Source organism: Xyrauchen texanus, chromosome 14 (assembly GCF_025860055.1).
Source record: "Xyrauchen texanus isolate HMW12.3.18 chromosome 14, RBS_HiC_50CHRs, whole genome shotgun sequence".
Lineage (NCBI taxonomy): Eukaryota > Metazoa > Chordata > Actinopteri > Cypriniformes > Catostomidae > Xyrauchen > Xyrauchen texanus.
Window position 1 is genome coordinate 47,276,153 of NC_068289.1, and position 21,501 is coordinate 47,297,653.

General features: G+C 38.8%; 1 protein-coding gene across 1 annotated transcript in view; it reads left to right on the forward strand.

The window, feature by feature from the left end:
- The first annotated feature begins 4,925 nt into the window (after positions 1 to 4,925).
- The window catches only part of LOC127655199 (glutaminase kidney isoform, mitochondrial-like), a 62,299-nt gene continuing 45,723 nt past the window's right edge, over positions 4,926 to 21,501 (forward strand). Inside the window, exon 1 of the mRNA XM_052142852.1 lies at positions 4,926 to 5,323. Coding sequence (XP_051998812.1) covers positions 5,031 to 5,323 — 293 coding nt within the window. The 5' untranslated portion in view covers positions 4,926 to 5,030. The remainder of the gene's footprint in view (positions 5,324 to 21,501) is intronic.

Consider the following 21,501-nt stretch of genomic DNA (forward strand, 5'->3'; position numbering starts at 1 on the left):
TATTAAAAAAATCCAAAATGATCGATTTCGGGTGGAGCTAATAACTATAATTATGAAAGCTGTCCAGCTTGATGAGAACTATATAATTTGTGTAACAATTTTGGTGACTATAGATGAAAATGGGGATGCTACAAAGCCCTCCTTACATGCCCATTTTCAAGGAGGCACTACATTGTAAAACACCCCTCCCTCCTCCCCCACCCCTCTCTCGGGCCAGAGACCTCCAAATTGGGGCGGAATCTCCAAAAGAGGGCAGCATTACTCCAGAAGGAAGTGGGGGTTGTTCCAAAAAGGGGATGCACCAACTCCAATAGGGGACGTCACTTCCACTCACGTTTTAAGGTTCCACCCCTTTTTGGAGCTCTGCCTGCAGCTATATCCTTCTCAAAATCTCTGATCTAAAAGAGAGCCTTCTTTTTCTGTAACTACATTCACCACAAGATGGCAGCAACACACTACTTAGCCAACATATAGTGCATTCAGGAAGTAATCAGACCCCCTTTTTTCACATTTTGTTAAAATGCTTTCAATTATTTTTGTCACTAAAACTACATTCCATATCCCATAATGACTAAGCAAAAACCAGATTTTGATAACCTTTGCAAATTTATTAAAAAGAAAAAACTGAACTATCACATTGACATTGACCTAAGTATTCAGACTCTTAACTCTGTACTTAGTTGAAGCACCTTTGGCAGCGATTACAGCCTCAAGTATTTTTTGGTATGATGTGACAAACTTTGCACACCTGGATTTGGGGATTTTTTTGCCATTCTTCTCTGCAGATCCTCTCAAGCTCTGTCAGGTTGGATGGGGACCGTCGATGGACAAATCATGACAGTCATTTACAGGTCTCTCCAGAGATATTCGATTTGCTTCAAGTCTGACTGGCTCAGCCACTCAAGGACATTCACAGAGTTGTCCCTAAGCCACACTTGCATTGTATTTTCTGTGTGCTTATGGTCTTTGTCCAGTTTGAAGGAGAACCTTCGGCCCAGTCTGAGGTCCTGAGCACTCTGGACTAGGATTTCTTTAAGAATATCTCTGTATTTTTCTGCATTCAGCTTTCCTTCTACCCTGACCAGTCCCGTAGTCCATAACAGTTGGAATCGAGGTAAAATAGTTCAATCTTAGTGTCATCAGACCAGAGAATCTAGTTTCTCACAGTCTGAGAGTCCTTTAGGTGCTTTTTGTGTGTCTTGAACAAAGGAGAGGCTTCCGTCTGGCCACTCTGCCATAAAGCCCAGATCAGTGGAGTCAAATCAAATCAAATCAAATCAAATCAAATCACTTTATTGTCACACTACCATGTACACAAGTGCAACAGTAGGGGGAATTCTTGTGTGCAGGTCCAAGCAACATAGCAGTCATGACAGTGACGAGACATATACCAATAACAGTAAACAACATACTTACACATCACAATTTACATATCAAATGTACACATACTTACACAACACAATAATTATATACAATGTACAGTAAACAATACACACAATATAGAATACACAATATACAATACAATAAGTAAAGAGTATACATTATATATATATATAAGTAGTTGTATTGAGGAGAATATGTTGACAGTCCAGTGTGAGATTATAGATTAATAAAGTGCAGTGCTAATTATTGATCCTGATAGATCAAGTGTTCAACAGTCTGACTGCTTGGGGGAAGAAGCTGACATGTAGTCGGCTGGTGCGGGTGCTGATGCTGCGATACCGCCTGCCTGATGGTAGCAGTGAGAACAGACCATGACTCGGGTGGCTGGAGTCTCTGATGATCCTCCGAGCTTTTTTCACACACCCCCTGGTATATATGTCCTGGAGGGAGGGAAGCTAACCTCCGATGATGTTTCTGGCAGTTCGCACCACCCTTTGCAGGGCATTTTAGCATAAGGCTCCAACATAACAAAATGTGAAAAATGAAGGGGTGTGAATACTTTATGAATGCAGTGTTTATTCCACAAGCTCACTGGACACACTTTTAGAAACAATTCTCACCTTCAATAGTCTTGGAAACAGCTCTAAAACATCTCCAACACAAGCCAAATATAGTTGGTCCCTCGTAAATATGTCCAGCATTCATTAACCTCATACTTGTCTGAGCAGATATGGAGTTGCCCTCTCTACACTACAGTAAAAACATGTTGACATGTCATGTCACTCCCCCAATATAATTACAAATTAACAAACAAAAACAATTCTAACACTTTATTTAAAAGCCTTGACATTTACATAAAATGTTCCCCTCTGCAATCTTTTCTTTTGCATTGCAAGAGAATCCAGTGTGAAATATTTTAGCAGATCTCATGTTCAATACTTCTTTGTGACGGTAGGGGGTGTGAAACATTACACTTACATCAAACGCTGTTTCAACCACAATTGAACCAATGAGAAGTTTCCAGAATGGGTGGGCTCTTGGTTGATGACTCATAAAATAACTCCTTATTTGTCTCAAATTCTAAAGGCATGTGGTCTAGAATGAATTTCCATACAGAAAATAAAAAGTTTTCTGATACTGAACAAAATGGTTGAGTTTTTGTGTAGGCCAACAAATGTAGACAGGGCCGTGGTCTTTGTCTGACTCACTGATTTCTCACATCTTTTAATAAAATCATGGTTCAATCTGCAATTTTCTGGCCTTTAATTGTGGTGCAAAAGAACTCCATTTCTAACTGGTGACTGCACCGTAATGTTTCCAAACAGAAATAGATCTTTACAGCTTTGTGAATTGTCATTGAATGGTTGCAAAATCCCAAAGTGATGATTTCTATATGACAGAGGACTGTCGAACCCACACCTGAATTGATTGGAACGGCTGAATCCTGCTCTGTTTAAAAGATAATTATCTTCTAGTTTCACATATGGGGTCATGTGGCTAACACTAATGAGAATTTCTCATGAGCTCCATGCTGGCATGACCTCTTTACTTTAGACCCGTTAGAGATAAGCCGCTTTCTCAGAAGCATCCCACAATCCAATTTTGTTGTTAGCAAGGCTCTTTTTTATATTGACATATCCTGGCACTAGATTGAAAAGTAGAGTTCATAATAATATAATTGCATCAAGCACCTCTTTTTTCTTTTTCTTTTAAAGAATACTACCCACACTCTTTGCAACAGTTAATATTTAGCCAATTTTTTCAAAAATGACTGGAGATATTCACTCACTGAGCAATTTATGAGGAAAACTATGGTCTTAATAAAGTGCCCGACATGGTCTTCTGCTGTTGTAGCCCATCCGCCTCAAGGTTTGACGTGTTGTGTATTGTGAGATGCTATTCTTCTAACTACAATTGTACAGAGTTGTTATCTGAGTTACCGTAGGTTTTCTGTCAGCTCGAACCAATCTGGCCATTCTTCGTTGACCTCTCACAGTAACAAAGTGTTTCTGTATGCAGAAATGCCACTCACTGAATTATTTTTTTGTTTTGTTTTTAGCACCATTCTGAGTAAACTCTAGAGATTGTTGTGTGTGAAAATCCCAGTAAGTCAGCAGATACAGAAATCCTCAAACCAGCCCGTCTGGCTCCAAAAATCATGCCAAAGTCGAAATCACTGAGATAAATTTTTTTCCCATTCAGATGGTTGATGTAAACAGTAAATGAAGCTCCTGACCTGAATCTGAATGATTTTATGCATTGTACTGCTGCCGCTTGATTGGCTGATTATATAAATGCATGAATAAGTAGTTTTAGAGGTTACAGGTCTATAAAGTTCTCAGTGAGAATATACTGTAAATCTGATATGTCTCTTTAAATTGTTCCACAAAGACAGAATTTCTTCACATGACATTCTTCAATTGGGTTCTGGCTATTTCAACAACAAAATTTAATGACAGGGTAAGGAGCTCAAATGATTTCTAGGCTTATATTACCATCTATAAATGTTATTCTAAAAAAACTCGTAAAAAAAAGTAGTATGCCTATCCATGAGCTTCTATATTCATATTATATATTTGTGAAATCAAGAGAAAAACTAGATGTAAGACTGAACAGTATTGCATTAGAAAGTTACTGTACTTTATTTAGTCTCTTTCTTAATTAAGAAAGCATTGCAAGAATAATGCACATCCCATACCGAAATCTTATTTCTGCCCAATATAAGCGTTGACCAGAAGGCAACAGTTCAAAAAGGTAGTGAGCCACTCACCCGGCCCACTACATTTTTGAACTATTGCCTTCTGGCTGAAGCTTCAGAGCTCTGAGCACCAGAACCGTCAGGCACAGGAACATTTTTTTCCCTCAGGCTAACCTTCTCACGGATAGTTAAAACTGCCCCATTGAGCAAATATTATGTGTAATTCATAGTTTAATCTTTTTATATTTATCCAACACATCCTAACTCTTCTAACGTTACATTGCACTGTATATAACAGATTTGTATTTGCACTACGTATTTGTATGTGTTTATACATATATATTTGTCTTCTATATATTCTACATTTTCTATACAACTTTTATATTATTCTATTTGTTATATATATATATATATATATATATATATATATATATATATATATATATATATATATATATATATAATTTTATTATTATCTCTGTCTTGTTGCTGTATTATATTGTTGCGCACTGGAAGCTCCTGTCACCAAGACAAATTCCATGTATGTGTAAGCATACCTGGCAATAAAGCTGATTCTGATATCATTATTAATAAACAAATGTATGAGCTAAACTTATTAACACTTGACTCTTCAGTTTAGAGGAACCTGTGGGTCAAACGTTCAGTGAGTCACAGCAGGATGTGATGCATGGCAATCAAAAATGAAAAATGGTGTTTCCAGCCAATAACTGGAGAGAATTTTTAAACACATTTTCTCTTCGTCCAATAGGACGTTAGGTGGGCGTGTCTCTGAGCATTTTTCTCAGTGAGCCTCTACATAAACTTCACATTCAGTAGATGTGCATAGAGGGTGGATTTGGTCTCTGCTGTTGCTTCCAGAACTACAATTTGTCTTCTAGTATTATTAAAAACAAAAGAAATTAAACTCAGTTAGCTCGACAGGACTGAGATGTTACAATTTAGGGCTTCATTTGTGCTGAAGGAGTTGATTCAAACCAGCCCTAAGCGTTCGCTGTATGACATTTTAAGGCATAAGCAGACTTTACCTAACGCCTACTGCTTTACCACTGCTTACCCGAATAGCAAAATATCTCAGTTTAAAACTGTCTACAATGGAAGACATCTGCCTTTCATACGACCTTCACAAGGGAGAAGATTCTTATGGTCAAAGACTGAGGGAGAGATTGAACACACAGAGCCAGTGAAGAAAGATGAAACCGTCCAGGAAGCCGCGGCAGACAAGTACGAAATTAATTTATGTATGCCGTTTGGTCATGACTTATATCTTTACTGGTCATAATTATACAGCATGTTCAGCTCACGCGCCAAAATATTCCTGAGGACTCTTCGTCTTTTTGTCGCCGTGCCAATTTAAGAACTTCAACGGTTAAAAAACGCGCTCGAGACGCATGCTGTCGTGGCGCTGCGTTTAGTGTTTTTAGCGTATGTATTTGGTGTATCTGTGCACTCGTAGATTTGAAGCTATATTTGAAGTGCTGCGTGCTGAGGGTGGCGTAAGACGATCCACGTTTCCTGAGTGGAAGTTGGAGAGGGGAGTGGTGGTGGCCTTTATCAGCTGCTGGATATGACACCATACGGCTGCTGTGGAATGTCAATTACCTACATCCTCAGAGCTTTGGGAGACCATTAATACTACAGTTTATTCAGTTTCAACACATAGGCGTTTTACTCTTGTAAAAGCAGATACGTCATTATTATATGTTTATAGATAGATAGGCTATATAAAGGCGTTTTCATTTCTTCTTCTTTGGAATGGAAAATAACTGGCAGTAGAATAGTTTGCTCTTTCGCGCACTTCTAGTTCACACGCTCATCATGACTCATTGCTCCTCTGTCCATATGGATTATAAAATGACGTAGGAGGTTCGTGCTGCGTCTGCAGAGAGACTTTAATCGAGAGCTTGACCATTATGTTCTTGATAATATTGTGTTTTGTTTGGGTTGCCATCCTGGCTCAGGGATGGACAAGGTGACATGTTCCAGACAGTCATCTGGGGCCAAGTGTAAAATTAAGGGCGGTTTTCTGTACAATTCGTGGCAATCTGTGCGTAATTTAACTTGTACCCAACAACACCTGGTAAACGTGTAACTTCTCCAAATAACATATGTTGAAGAAGAAAAAAAGTTGTTTTGAGGAGTTGCCATTTTGTCATTACTATTAGTGAAAAATGTTCGAATTGGATTACTAAAGAGAATAATGTTGCATTATAGCCATAGCCATTGTTACACAATTAAGAGTGTTGCAAGGTAGTAATGGAGTGAGTATCAGCTTAAAGTCTGGTCCAGTTTGCTGCTTATTTGAGAAGGTTCTGTCTGCTTCCTGCAAGACTAGGCCTACATGTTACGCCCCCTTCAAAAAATGGCAAAATGCTGAAGTCTTGCAACTAGGGGTGGATAAAAATATAGATTTTCAGATGTATCGTGATCTATTTACTTGATTTTTCATTTGAACTATCTTGGCATATAAGATCAATCTTTTACTCTATGTGCAATCCTTCTCTACAGACCGAGGAAATCGCTCGCTAAATTCGTAAATTTGTACATTTCACTCACCAGTAATTGTGTAGTATACACTGATCAGCCACAACATTAAAACCACTGACGGGTGAAATTAATAACATGTATTATCTTGTTACAATGGCACCTTTCAAGGGGTGGGCTATATTAGACAGCAAGTTCTTTAATCTCATGTGTTGGAACTTGGAAGCAGGAAAAATGGGCAAGTGTAAGGATCTGATCGACTTTGATAAGTGCCAAAACGTGATGGCTAGACGACTGGGTCAGAGCATCTCCAAAATGGCAGGTCTTGTGGAGTGTTCCTGGTATGTAGTTGTTAGTACCTACCAAAAGTGGTCCAAGGAAGGACAACTGGTGAACCAATGACAGGTTCCCAAGGGTCATTTATGCATGTGGGGAGTGAAGGCTACCCCGTCTGGTCCGATCCCACAGAAGAGCTACTGTAGCACAAATTGCTGGAAAACCTAATGCTGGCCATGATAGAAAGGTGTGAACACATAGTGCATCGCAGCTTGCTGCGTATGGGGCTGCGTAGATGCTGACCGGTCAGAGTGCCCATGCTGACCCCTGTCCACTGCCGAAAGCACACAATGGGTATATGAGCGTCAGAACTAGACCATGGAGCAATGGAAGAAGGTGGCCTGGTCTGATGAATCAAGGTTTTGTTTAGATCATGTGGACTGGTGGGTGCGTGTGCATCGTTTACCTGGGGAAGAGATGGCAGCAGGATGCACCATGCGAAGAAAGCAGGCCAACGGAGACATTGTGATGCTCTGGGCAATGTTCTGCTGGGAAAGATTTTATTTTGGGCATACAAAAATGTTGTGCATGCAAGATTATATTTTGAGTGCATAAAAGGTATTTTGCAAGCACATGAACTCAATGTATCTTGAACGCTATGTATCTTGCAAAGATGAATTCAGTTTTTTGCGTGTGCAAGATCTCACTCGCTCTCTCCTCATACCCACTCTGCGTGCACTCATAGCTTTGACTGCTTGTTTGCTCAGCAAGGTCTCAGCATTATAATGTACCAGAATTTCAGCCAATCAGAGATGAGGTGGTAAAGTTTGATTGGCTGGCTATACCACAGATCATACTAGGGCTGCACAATTAATCGAAAAACTAATTGCGATTCCGATTGCGGTTGCCACGATTATATAATCGTGAAAATTGATGATTACAGCGTTCAGTTTAAGTCTGCTGCTGTTGCGTCAGTGGTTTCTATTTACAATGTGTTTTTGCAGCGGTTGAGTATTCTAACCAATCACTAACATGTCCGTTGAGCAATGAAATGGTGTGTTTCAACCTCAGTGCGCCTCCAGTTTGTGCAAAATTTCACCATTCACCATGCGTTTTTTTTCCGGCTCATGTCAGCATGGATTGCTTGTGAATAAACAAAAATACGATTCAAGCTTTGCTAAGGAACTGTTATTCAAGAATGGGGCAGGTAAAAACACTTACAAAATGCAAGTAAACAGTTTCATTCATGAATATTTCAAATGTCATGACTGTTTGATAGTTTATGGTGCCCTGTGTTAACAGTTGTGCTCGAGATGAACAGTTTAATATATTCGGATGCAATGTGTTGTATGTGCTTTGTGTAAACCCTCCAATTATGTTTTATAATGATGTGGTTCATTCTATTCTGGATGAGTTTGCTGAATTTTAGGGGCTGCATGATGTTAGCCAATCATAACAGTGGGCGTTTACGTTGAGGTTTTAAGGAGTCGGTTAGGCCAAATCTGAGCGTTTCAGACAGAGGGCCAAAAACTAAATTATCATATATTGTATTACTAATTTTACACAATTAAATTACGGTAACACTTTACAAAAAGGTTCCATTTATTAACATTATTTAACAACATTACTGTAGTTAACATGAACTAATGAACTTACTGTTATTTACAACATGTATATATATATATATATATACATACACACAGTGCATCCAGAAAGTATTCACAGCACTTCACTTTTTCCACATTTTGTTATGTTACAGCCTTATTCCAAAATTGATTAAATGCATTATTTTCCTTAACATTCTACAAATAATACCCCATAATGACAACGTGAAAGAAGTTTGTTTGAAATCTTTGCAAATTTATTAAAAATAAAAAAACGTAAAAAAAAAAAAATCACATGTACATAAGTATTCACAGCCTTTGCTCAATACTTTGTTGAAGCACCTTTGGCACCAATTACAGCCTCAAGTCTTTTTGAGTATGATGCTAAAAGTTGGCACACCTATTTTTGGGCAGTTTCTCCCATTCTTCTTTGCAGGACCTCTCAAGCTCCATCAAGTTGGATGGGGAGCGTCGGTGCACAGATATTTTCAGATCTCTCCAGAGATGTTCAATCACAGAGTTGTCCTTTAGCCACTCCTTTGTTATCTTGGCTGTGTACTTAGGGTCGTTGTCCTGTTGGAAGATGAGCCTTCGCCCAGTCTGAGGTCCAAAGCGCTCTTGAGCAGGTTTTCATCATGGATGTCTCTGTACATTGCTGCATTCATCTTTCCCTCTATCCTGACTAGTCTCCCAGTCCCTGCCGCTGAAAAACATCCCCACAGCATGATGCTGCCACCACCATGCTTCACTCTAAGGATGGTATTGGCCAGGTGATGAGCAGTTCCTGGTTTCCTCCAGACATGATGCTTGCCATTCAGGCCAAAGAGTTCAATCTTTATTTCATCAGACCAGAGAATTTTGTTTGTCATGATCTGAGAGTCCTTCAGGTGCTTTTTGGCAAGCTCCAGGCAGGCTGTCATATGCCTTTTACTGAGGAGTTGCTTCCGTCTGGCCACTCTGCCATACGGGCCTGATTGGTGGAGTGTTGCAGAGATGGTTGTTCTTCTGGAAGGTTCTCCTCTCTCCACAAAGAAACGCTGGAGCTCTGTCAGAGTGACCATCGGGTTCTTGGTCACCTCACTGACTAAGGCCCTTCTCCCCCGATCGCTAAGTTTGGCCAGGCGGCCAGCTCTAGGAAGAGTCCTGGTGGTTCCAAACTTCTTCCATTTACAGATGATGGAGGCCACTGTGCTCATTGGGACCTTCAATGCTGCAGAAATTTTTCTGTACCCTTCCCACAGATATGTGCCTCGATACAATCCTGTCTCGGAGGTCTACAGACAATTCCTTGGACTTCATGGCTTGGTTTGTACTCTGACATGCACTGTTAACTGTGGGACCTTATATAGACAGGTGTGTGCCTTTCCAAATCATGTCCAATCAACTGAATTTACCACAGGTGATCTCCAATCAAGTTGTAGAAACATCTCAAGGATGATCAGTGGAAACAGGACGCACCTGAGCTCAATTTTGAGCGTCATGGCAAAGGCTGTGACTACTGTAAATGTGATGTTTTTTTTTTTTTTTTTTTTCGTTTTCTATTTTTAATAAATTTGCAAAGATATCAAACAAACTTATTTCACATTGTCATTATGGGGTATTGTTTGTAGAATTTTGAGGAAAATACTGAATTGAATCCATTTTGGAATAAGGCTGTAACATAACAAAATGTGGAAAAAGTGACGCGCTGTGAATACTTTCCGGATGCACTGTATATACTATTATATTTTTACTTGTATTAGTTTACATTAGTTAATGCACTATGAACTAATAATGAACAATTGTCATTTTATTAATTAACAATACAATTAAAATTGCTATATGTAGTATTTTTACTGTACTAAATCATTAAATGACCATAATGTGTCATTAGAGAATTTGGAAACATGCTAAGTTGAAATACTGTCTTCTCCGATAACAATGCTACAGCCAGTATATTCTACTTTTAAATGTCCATTCCGGGCCAGAATTTCTGGGTTTCCGGGTTGCCAGATTTGAACAAGTTTGCAGGCAAACAACACTGCGTGCTGCACCCATGGAAGCCAGCAAATGAACTGTATCAGAGATAACAGATTCTACACAACCTAAAAATTCTCGCCATCCGTCTAAAAACCACCATGACCAGAGGTGTAGTAAAACAAAGATAAATACTGGAGATGCCTTTGGAAGATGGAGACAGCTTCAGAAATCTTTTAAAACGATGCGGAGTTGGCTAATTTGCGTGTCAACATTCTGGCAACCCGCATGAACTTCGAGTCTCTGGGGCTGGGCAGAAAACTCTCCAATATTTTTAATTTGGACTACTGTACTGATTTCAAATGCTTGTTGTCAATCTTACATATAGCACCTTTAACTCTTTCCCCGCCAAACACAGAATTTTCCGGGTTTTATGAAAAAACGCTTCCCCGCCAAACACTGAATTTTCCGGATATCCGTGTTTTAGGTGGTATACGGTAAGGAAGACCCGCACGCATGTTTTGAAAGAGTACGCAACTCTTTGATCAAAGAAACAGACTGCGATCGTCTCAAACGTGAAGTGGAACACCATACTAATACTAAAGCACAGCACTTGTTTGATAAAAATGCCTTTTTCTCAGCTTTTTGTTCGAAATGTTGTTTTTGACAAAACCTACCTCTGTTCAAGTGGCAATAAAAAAAGAACAAATGAAGATAAAATAAAATTGTTTTTTTTGCCTAAAAGCAGAGGCTCAGATTTTTATTTTGATATATAGCATCTTCATATATTCATGGAAGAAAATATTCTGCGGGCCATTAAAGTTTAGCGAAAATCGTCAAAAACCCTGGCGGTGGCTGGCAACTTTTTTTAAAAACGCTGGCGGGGAAAGAGTTAATAAAGGCTCTAAAAATATATTCTTCATTGTTTGTTCATGATACCTATTGCATTAACTAATGTTAATGAATGGAACCTTTTTATATACATTAATTGTGAATTGCTAAAATGTATTTGTTTTATTTGATATCAAAAGGTCATTGTGACATACTGGCAAGCAGTAAAAACCATGAGAGCATCACACTCAGCAGTGATAGGTTCATAAATAATAAAAAAAATAAATAAATCCATTACAAGCTCTAAAACTGCTCCATTGAGAAATAATTAGTGGTGCTTGCAAAGCATCACTATTGTAATCTCACATACTTATTATTATTTGTATTTTTTTTATTATTATTATATCTCCGTACAAAACTTCGGCACCTAACTCGTCCCGCACCGTTTGGCATAGACCCACGAATGAGGTGTCAAATCGAACGGCCTATTGAGGACACATGTGCTATGACTTTTATAAGCGATCGGGGGTCAAAAAGCGGCCGAAAAATCCCATAGACTTAACATTGAGACAAACTTTGACGCGTCACAGCTCCGATCGAGGTTTTCACAGAAACGTGTGATTTGCCACATTTGAAGAGGCTGGCAGGCTCTGTAAGAGCATACCTCAATATGGGGTAAAAGTTGCACCCCTGGGGGGCAGGAGCTACCCAAAAATGCCCCAATTGACTTATAATGGTGTAGGACGGCCCATGAAATGAAATGGCATAGGGATTTTGTATTGAACATAGCTCTAGATCACAGTGTCATAGAGACGAGGGGGCAGGCTCATTTTACTCAGATGACCAATCAGTCTCTCAGGATCATTGTGAAGCTATCAAGCCACGCCCTAGCAACCATTTAGAGCACCTTAGCAACAAGTCCAATAGACTTCTATTGAAACAGATCAAAGGGATATCTCCGGATAGAAGTGTCATAGAAACACAAGGGTGGTCTCGTTTGACTCGGGACAGCAAACAGCCAATCAGGAATCACCTCAACACTTCCTAGCCCCTCCCTAGCAACCATTGTCGAGCACCTTAGCAACCAAAATCCATAGAGGGATATCTTCCATTCTGAATGTCACAGAGGCATGGGAGTTGGTTTATATCATTCATACTGACAAGCAGCCTCTGGAGTTTCATGATTGGCAGCTGCCAAGCCACTCCCTAGCAACTAAACAGAGTACCCTAGCAACCAAGTAACAAATCATATATTTCTGCACCAGAAAATCAGAGAGACTTCTGGCTTGATTTATTTCAATCAAGATGGCAAGGAGACTTCATAAGTATCACTATGGTAACAACCTAGCAACCGGATGGGGTTACCCTAGCAACCGAGTAACAAATCACATATCTCTGCATCAGAAATACATAGAGACTTCCGGTTTGACTTATTTCAATCAGGATGGCAAGGACACTTCATTAGTATCACTATGGTAACTGCATAGCAACCACATGGGCTTACCCTAGCAACCGAGTAACAAATCACATATTTCTGCACCAGAAAATCGTAAAGACTTCTGGGTTGCTTTATTTACGACCATAATTTTTGTTCTTTTCAAGTTATAACATTCTGTTTGACGAGTTTTGCCACGGCAAGCACCACTCACATTTTCTTCAGGAAATGTACCTATCTAGTTAATATCTATAATTTGTTTACGGTCTTTGGCTTTTTGCTGTAACACAAATCACTAATTATAAAGCAAGCACATGAAGACATGGTGCGGATATGGTTAAAATGTAACTGCTGTGTCTAGTGGTAATTTGACCAACATTAATTTGATTTAAATTGGGATCCTCACAGAATAACGATGAGATGAGTGTCTGATGATGTATTGAGAGCATCTGGAAATGAGTTATTGATATTGTTGCCATGGGGATATTCTGTGTGTTCTGATTGTCCGGCTGTGTTTAAACCAGTCTTTTTATGTTACGGGTGAAAATGGGATCACAGGCTGCTCATTTGGTCCTGAAGCTGATCATAGACACCAGGTTGCATGCTGTCACAGACTCTCAGAGCTACTCTTCTGTTACCATAACAACAAGACTAACAGGATGATGAGAGATGAGAGAAGGTGTTAGAGCACTGGAAGATTTAATTGTAGAATTGCGCTCTCAAATGTTCAAAACTTTATGTAGGGATTAACCGATGTGAGTTTTCAATGGCTGATGTTGATATGGATTTGTATATAGACATAAATTGGCCATTTAATGCTGATATAAACTGTATAAAACAGGCCTAATTTAATGACAGTGAGTGAGATTTACACAAAATCGCTGAATTTAAATGAACACACTTATGTATTTTACAATATTAAAAAAAAAGGATATGAGGAAATATGCACTTCGCAAAGCTGATAAAGGTATAAAGCCCATAATATGTAATAAAGGCTTATACAATTAAACAAAATTGCCAGGCAGATATATCTGTCTACAACTATCCTGAACCTCAAGCTCATTTCCAGTTCCTCTGTATTTTCTGTTGTAGTCTTTATAGCATATTGTCAGCAAGAACCTTCAGGAGGTCAGCATACTTTTCTTTTATTTATTTCTGGAATGTGATTTAATCTCTTGGGGAATCTAGAATGATTTCTACTCTCCTATCTCCAGCATCATAGATAGACTCTGGAGTGACTCATGAATGGCCTTCCACCTAATTTTAAGTGCCATCCTGTTTTAATTTTAATTGCTATGTTCACAAGAGAGTTCCAGATAGGTTTTTTTTTTTTCCATTCTTGCAGTTGTAATGTTCCATCATCATGGGTGTGTTGGCTGCATATCAAGAGCCCACAACCAGTAAACAGATTTTAAGGAGTATTCATTGGGACTGCTCTGCGTTTTCAGTTCTTCTAACTGTTTTTTGAATTTTACACTTTTGTTCAGAAAGGGTGAAGATGTTGAAATAAACTATAGTTTAATAGCATAGAGATTGAATAGCTTAGCAACAGGCTACACATGCAACTCTATTGAAATCAATTGTGAATTTCTGTGCACTTTGCAAAAGTAACACCATTTGTATGACTTTTGATGCATAGTATTTACAGCATAATATAAAACACTAATTCTGCAATTCAAACTGATATACTATAATCCATTATAAAATGCTATAAAACTGCTATAATATGCTAAAACAATGCTTTAAAAATAAAGGCAACAATCAATGATGTGCATTTATTAACATTCACGTCATTGTTACTGTAACAAGATTCTTAAGATGGGCAAGGAGGAGGCGGGAACAAGCTTTAAACTTTAATAACAAACTGAACTCAAACATAACATGAACTGCAGAACATAGAAAGATGCACTTACACAGCTTTGTGCATCTCTCTCTCTCGAACTGGCATCCCCGGCTCATCTTTATCTATCCCGGTCATCCATCGTTACTGCCTGAACACACCCTCCTTCACGTCACATACCCCCAACACCTGACTTATTCCCCCCTTCCTGGAGGGCAGGTTTTGTCCTTTCGGCCATCCATCCACTGGCCAGTCTTCCCCACCTCATGGGAATCTGAGTATGATGAGGGGTGGGAAAGAGAGAGAGAGAGAAAACTGGCACGCCGGTCCCCGAACACACTGTCGACTGTTCCTCAGCCAGCTGTGCAGCGGTCCTCCGTGACGCTGGGTGATCGCACTTGACCTTACCTCCTGGCAGATGGCAGCGGGCTCCTCCACCTCCCGGCAGATGTCAGCAGTTCCTCCAGTGGACGGCAGTGGCTTCTCCACATTCTGGCAGCCGTCAGTGGCTTCTCCACATTCTGGCAGCCGTCAGTGGCTTCTCCGCACTCTGGCAACGTCAGCGGCTTCTCCAGCCTCTGGCAACCCACAGCGGCCCCTCTGGTGGATGGCAGCAGCTCCTCCATTTCCTACCGGGTGGCAGCAGCTCCTTCATCCCTTGGTGGATGGCAGCGGACTCCTCCACCTTCTGATGAACTGCTCCAGTGCATCAGACCATACCTCCTCTGCGTCCCGACCCTCCATCAGTGGCGAGGGCTCTCTGACAGCACATCCCTCCTCCTTCCTGGTTTTCGTCACCAATGTAACAAGGTTATTAAGATAAGCAAGGAGAAGGTGGGAACCAGCTGAACAGTCAATGTAAAACTTTAATAACAAACTGAATTCAAACATAACATAAACTGCAAAACAAACAAAGCACACACACATCTTTGTGCATCTCTCTCTCTCTCTCTCTCTCTCTCTCTCTCTCTCTCTCTCTCTCTCGAACTAGCATCCCTGGCTACTCTTTATCCCTTTCCCGATTCAGTGATTCGATCGATTCAGTGATTCCATCGTTACAGCCCGGCCACACCCTCCTCATCGTCACAGTTATTTTAAAAAAATGTACACACATTTTTTTGACAACAAACAATCATTTGTACATTTAAAAAAATATAAGCAATTATTTGTATATTTTATAATATTTAGATTTAGGATAAATTATATAACGTATGAAAACTGTCCAGGTGAAAGCCTTAGCCCCTGAAATAATAGCATATAAAGAGTATAATAAAGTATGCTATTAGTGAGTATTAATATAAGCTTTTTAGACATTACAGTGTTAATCGTTTTAGTACATCGTTTAAAACTTAATTTAGATAAAAACTGTGAATTTATTTTCTGTGTTTTAGACAGTTTAGGATATTGCAAGGTGTCTAATGTTTTTTTGGAAACTGCATTCACAACATATTCTGACTAGAGTGTAACTTAGTTCAAGTTCACCTGTGAACTTCATTGTTTGTGCAGATGTAAGTTGTAAGATTACATTTAAGTTATAGACATAGCTGATTGATCTCATTCTGTAGCCTGTGCTTGTGGAAGAAGTAGCCTAATTAACCCGTTAAACTCTGATCAACTCATGCAGCTCAAGCGGGAAAATCCCCAATCTTTTTTAGATTAATTTTCTTATTAATTCTCATAATTTATTTTAATGAATACACTGTCTTAACAGCACTTCACAGGGTGAACTGCAACACCAGCACCCATCCTTCACACGGCCATGATAACAATTGTTTCATACGAAGGCTTGAACTCATCGGTCTCAATCACATTCTAGTTTCTCTGTGTGTGTGTGTGTGTAACATGAGCATGGCTCAACACAGGTTATCTATCTCCAGGAGGCTGAAATAACTAAACATAGTGCCAGTGAAAATATCTGTGGCCCAAAAAGCCAAAACCAGAAAGAGATTGATATATGTTGTCCCTGGTGGCCTTAAAACAAAGTCCCTTTCAAGGCAAGGCACACTAAATTCAAACATTATCTAACATTAAACAAAGGCCATTTGTATAAACTCAAAATACAGTTTTTAAATGATAACGATGTTTATTGAAGCCAAAAAATGTTATCCAATACCAACTGTGCCTGTGTGAAAAAGTATTTGCTCCCTTAGTTACTAATGGGGCTTTTCCACTGCACGGTACCACTTGACTCAACTCGACTTGCTTTTTTGGGGTTTTCCACTGTGGATAGTGCCTGGTACCTGATACTTTTTTTTAGTACCACCTCGGCCGATGTTCCATGCGATCCGAGCCGATACTAAATGTGACGTCAAAATCCTGCAGTTCACTGATTGTTCAGGGAGAATCGTCACTACCAGCGTCACTGGATTTCCAACCCATCAACCCGCTAGTTTCATAACAGTATCATTTGTTCATACAAATTTCAAATTGTAAAAAAAGAAATGGCTGTGCGCAAATCCACACCATGGTCAATAAACAAGGTGACGAGCTAAACGAGTGATGAGCTAAACAAAAAAGTCTCTCAGGAGGTGTCTCCGCTGTTGGCCGCACACGGCTACTACCGGACCTACCAACAGTGTAGGGAGAAGTTGGACAATTCATGTGCCGAAAAAAGGTCTGTGCAACCCACTGACTGGTGGAAAGTCTGCCAATGAAACCTTTGACAGCATACTTCCCATCAAATGAGTTCTCGCATGAGCTCTCTCCAAAGGTTTAGCTAATTGTGTCCAGGTGACAGAGTGTGAAAAATTGACTGAGCTCTTGTCCTTGTCTGCACTTGTTTTCCAAATCAGTAAAGATTTTGCTAAAATCTGTCAAACATAGCCCCATCTGGCCACAAAGGATATTTAGCTTCAGTTCAATGATAATTTTTTTATCATTGTTATTATTGGGTGCTACTGGATGGACAAATTTATAACTGTAAACCCATTTTCAGGTTTCTAAAGAAAATGTGAGCAGTGCTGCTCATGCAAAACCTGTCATCACAATGGTCTTGGTGGTTGCTAGGGCATTGCTATGCATTTCTAGGATGTTTATAGGTGCTTGCTTACCAGCCTAAGTCAAAAGAGCCCACCCTTAAGACTCTATGACATTCTGGTCCCAAGATATGACTCTGTTCAATGTAAGTCTAAGTGATATTTCAGAAATCAAAAATCTGATTGGTAAGAATAGTTTGATTGCTTGGGAAAATACCTCTCCTTAACAAGCTGCACGATTTGAGGTATCATTTAGGTCCACATAAAGGAGTAACACAAGTTGTTATGTACCAAAGTTTTATAGGTAGGGTTAAAACCCTAACCCTTATAGTTATTTCAAAGGTGACATTGAATAATGGAGTATCCAGCATTTTGTCAAGAGCAAATGCACATGCACTTCAGCAAGCGATTATGTAGGACATATTTTCTGAATCAGTCAGACTGTTTAGACTGCAGTGTGCTTTCAGTTTTCGACTGTTGCAGTACATTTGAAATCTTTATGACCTGTCATATAATCTTAATCCCAAAAGATATTCAAATGAACAAATTGCTGCAGAAAAAAGGTGAATGAAACTGCAGATATGATACCTGCAATTAAAGCTATCACATGGAGTTGCTCTGCCACAGGCACGTGCACACATAAACATCAAAGGGGGCTTGAGCACCTGCCCTTTTTGTTCCTCGAGAGAATTTTTTAATAAACAAATATATATATATATATATATATATATATATATATATATATATTCCTGTTTGCGCACAGCTTTCCTGTCAAACAAATATATTTATTGAATAAAAAAATCTAAATATCAGGTTGGGAGATGAGACTTTGTCGAGTTCCAATGCCCTCTCTCTACCTCCATGTCTCTGCACAGCAGTGTAGCACACTTTGGCACATCAGACACACAGTCAGGCAGGCAACAGCCCCTCTCAACTCCTATCCCAGTTGTGTTTTTCTTGGCTTGTGTGGAGGTGAGTGGTGATGAACAAAAGACTGAGCTTCCAGTGCCTTGACTTTACAGCTAATTATCCAAAAGACAAATATTGTTAACTTCTGTCTTGCTAACGGGCATGACTCGTGAGCTACTAGCTAATGTAATAAGTTAGCTAAAGTTTAGCTAAGGCAATATATCATGGCCATACAGGCCACTGTACTGTACTTAATGGAGACACTACAGTAAAATTTGTGTCTAATAAACATAACAATTGCCACATTGATATGCAAATGTGACGTGAACTAATTAAAATGAGCTAATTTACATAAATTTGACAAGTCACTGCAGTTGAATAGGACAAACAAATTAACTAAAGCATATCACCACAGAACTTCCCCAGTTAATGACTTACATCAAGAGTCTTTTCCCCTGAAATGTTTTGTTTAAATATGCAGATTAGCTTGTTTTGGTTAATTTAGAAGTAGTCTATTGATGCAAACAGACAGAGGGTAGTAGGCTTAAAACAAACACCATCTAAATGTGTATTACTTTCCATTAGAGAAAAAAAGACATGTAAGCAAAATAGACCAAAATCACAATATTTTGTATAAATCTGTTGAGTATGAAACAATTGCATGAGTGTGAGGGAATTTAAATAAATTGGTAAGGAAGTCAGAGTTGTGTTAATATATTTAACGTTTTGTTTAAAAAGAAGTGCCCTTTTTTCCACTTAAGACCCAAAAATCTTTATGCAGACAAAAATGTCTGTCCCTGCTCTGCCAGCTCTCTCTCTCTTTCTCTCTCTTTCTTTCTTTCTTTCTCTCTCTTTCTCTCTCTTCTCTCTCTCTCTCTCTCTCTCTCTCTCTCTCTCTCTCTCTCTCTCTCTCTCTCAGGTGGGTGAAGTAAAGTTATCTGACACCTGAAACCTGCACTGTTTGTTCTCCTGAGCAAAGCTTGTTCAGCAGTGCAGGGTATCATACCCCCAAGGGCCCCACAAAGGTGCAACAGAAGTTGCCACAATCCTCTTTGGGACGTGGCACTTTTTAGTGGTACAACATTGTAACATTTCAGTAAAAAAAAATAACGAATATGAAGGAAATTACCTAATTATAAAAGTAATAGTGCACAATCTTGTAGGGCTGTGCTTAAAAATTATATATTAACATTTTGTATCCTTTATGGCACTTTTAGTGGACAGAATATTTACCTTTTAAATTGGCTATTTTTCAGAGGCAATATTAAAACATCCATCTTAACATTTTGTACTCAAAGTTTGCAAGACAAGAAAGGATTTGAAACAAACTAATATAATGAGCACATAAAACACTTGTGCAACAATTGCAATGTTCACAATATTGGTACCAAAATTTCTGTAAATATATTGTGAATATTCAATGTATTGTCCAGCCCTACAGTGTTGCAAATATACAAGTGTTTTGTTAGGCTATATTTATACTTTTGAGAACGCAATGGTTCAAAACAAGCATATTGAAAAGAAAGTGCTAATGCTAAAGCAGCAGTATGATTGGTGTCTATATCCAGAGGCCTGTTGGATGAAGCTAGTTGAATAAACTTGGAATTTCAGAGTAAAGGCCTGTTCACACCAAACCCCTTTTTGGTATGAATGTTTGTTCCGAACAAGCTTTTGTAAGGTAAGAATGGATTTCGTCGCCACTATTCTGTTTTTTAACAGTGTTCAGCTTTATTTTCTCCTTCGGACTGCGATGAAAACTGGCTGACAAATGAGATAAGAGGGTTTTGTCAGGGTGCATCTGCTCAATTCAGTGTGTTGCTGGTGCTATTCAACTGGCAAATACTGTCATTAGACTGCAGCTGATACACACCCGAAATTGTATACTTAAAAATAAAAGTTGCAGTTCACGAATCCTTCGTACTGCAAACATAAACCTGTTCTGTTTTTGAAAGTCTGCTTATGGTGTTTTTTCTTAATCTGCATTATATCACTAATATGTATATCACTGTTATATATATTCCTCTCTCACTTGGTTTTAGTGCACTATTGAGCACTAAGTTGTTGTTTGTTTGTTTTTTGCGAAGAGAAAGTGAGTGCACTCGCATGTATGGTTGCCAGATTGCATGAATTAAGTTTGACATAAGGCGAAATATTTCCAGTTTGTGCAAGTATAAATCTCTGATTGGGGTGTTATAGCATATATTATCTGGTAACCCTGAGCATATTAAAAGCTTGTTGATGCGCGATAAGTCCAAAAGCCAGATAAATGAAAGATCTAATGAAAAATTATAAAATGACCCATGGGCAGTAGTTTGCCCTGGTCTGTAATTTAGTTTGAGCACCCTCAAGCACCCCCATAGAATCGGGACTGGACAGAGTGCAAGTATTGTTCCCACAGTAAAAAAAAAAACACATTTCTCACATTATTTTGCCTTTAGAGATGAAGCACTGAATGAAACGTAATAAAAAAAAATATTTAAACCCCGGTTATGCACATGGCTGGAAAACTGAGCTGCTCAGTTTACAAAATGCAAGTAAACATTTAATTTGGCAAAGTTTCAAAATGTAAACATTAATTTGGCATGCTAGTGGCATTTGATATGAAAAGCAGGACAATCACTATGGCTGTTATTATTTTCAGAGCAGTTCATTTAAAAGAGTCTAGCCTACTTCATATCATCCTTATGACAAACCTGTTCCATTTCTCATTTCTGGACTGGACAGGTATTATCTTTCTGAGCTTTCTGTATCAGTCATTGTAGGTCTTTTTTGGGTTGTCTAATTTCAAGTTTATATCTGCTATTTTTATTGCAAGGATAAATATCAAAGTATTGCAATAATTTTAATAAAGACAAGGCAGTGAGTGAATATATTCTTTTATATTATTTTTAATATTTGCATCCTATTTTACAATAAACTGGTATTCTTGTGAACATTATTCCATGTGTATTTATATCACTGTACATTGGGCTATATTATCCAGGCATTATAAAAAGAGAAGTTGATCTGCTTCTGTATTATTTGAACTTTAATAAAGCTATAACGCATTCAATTTGACTGTATTTAAGATGTAACACCGGGATGTTTCCTTT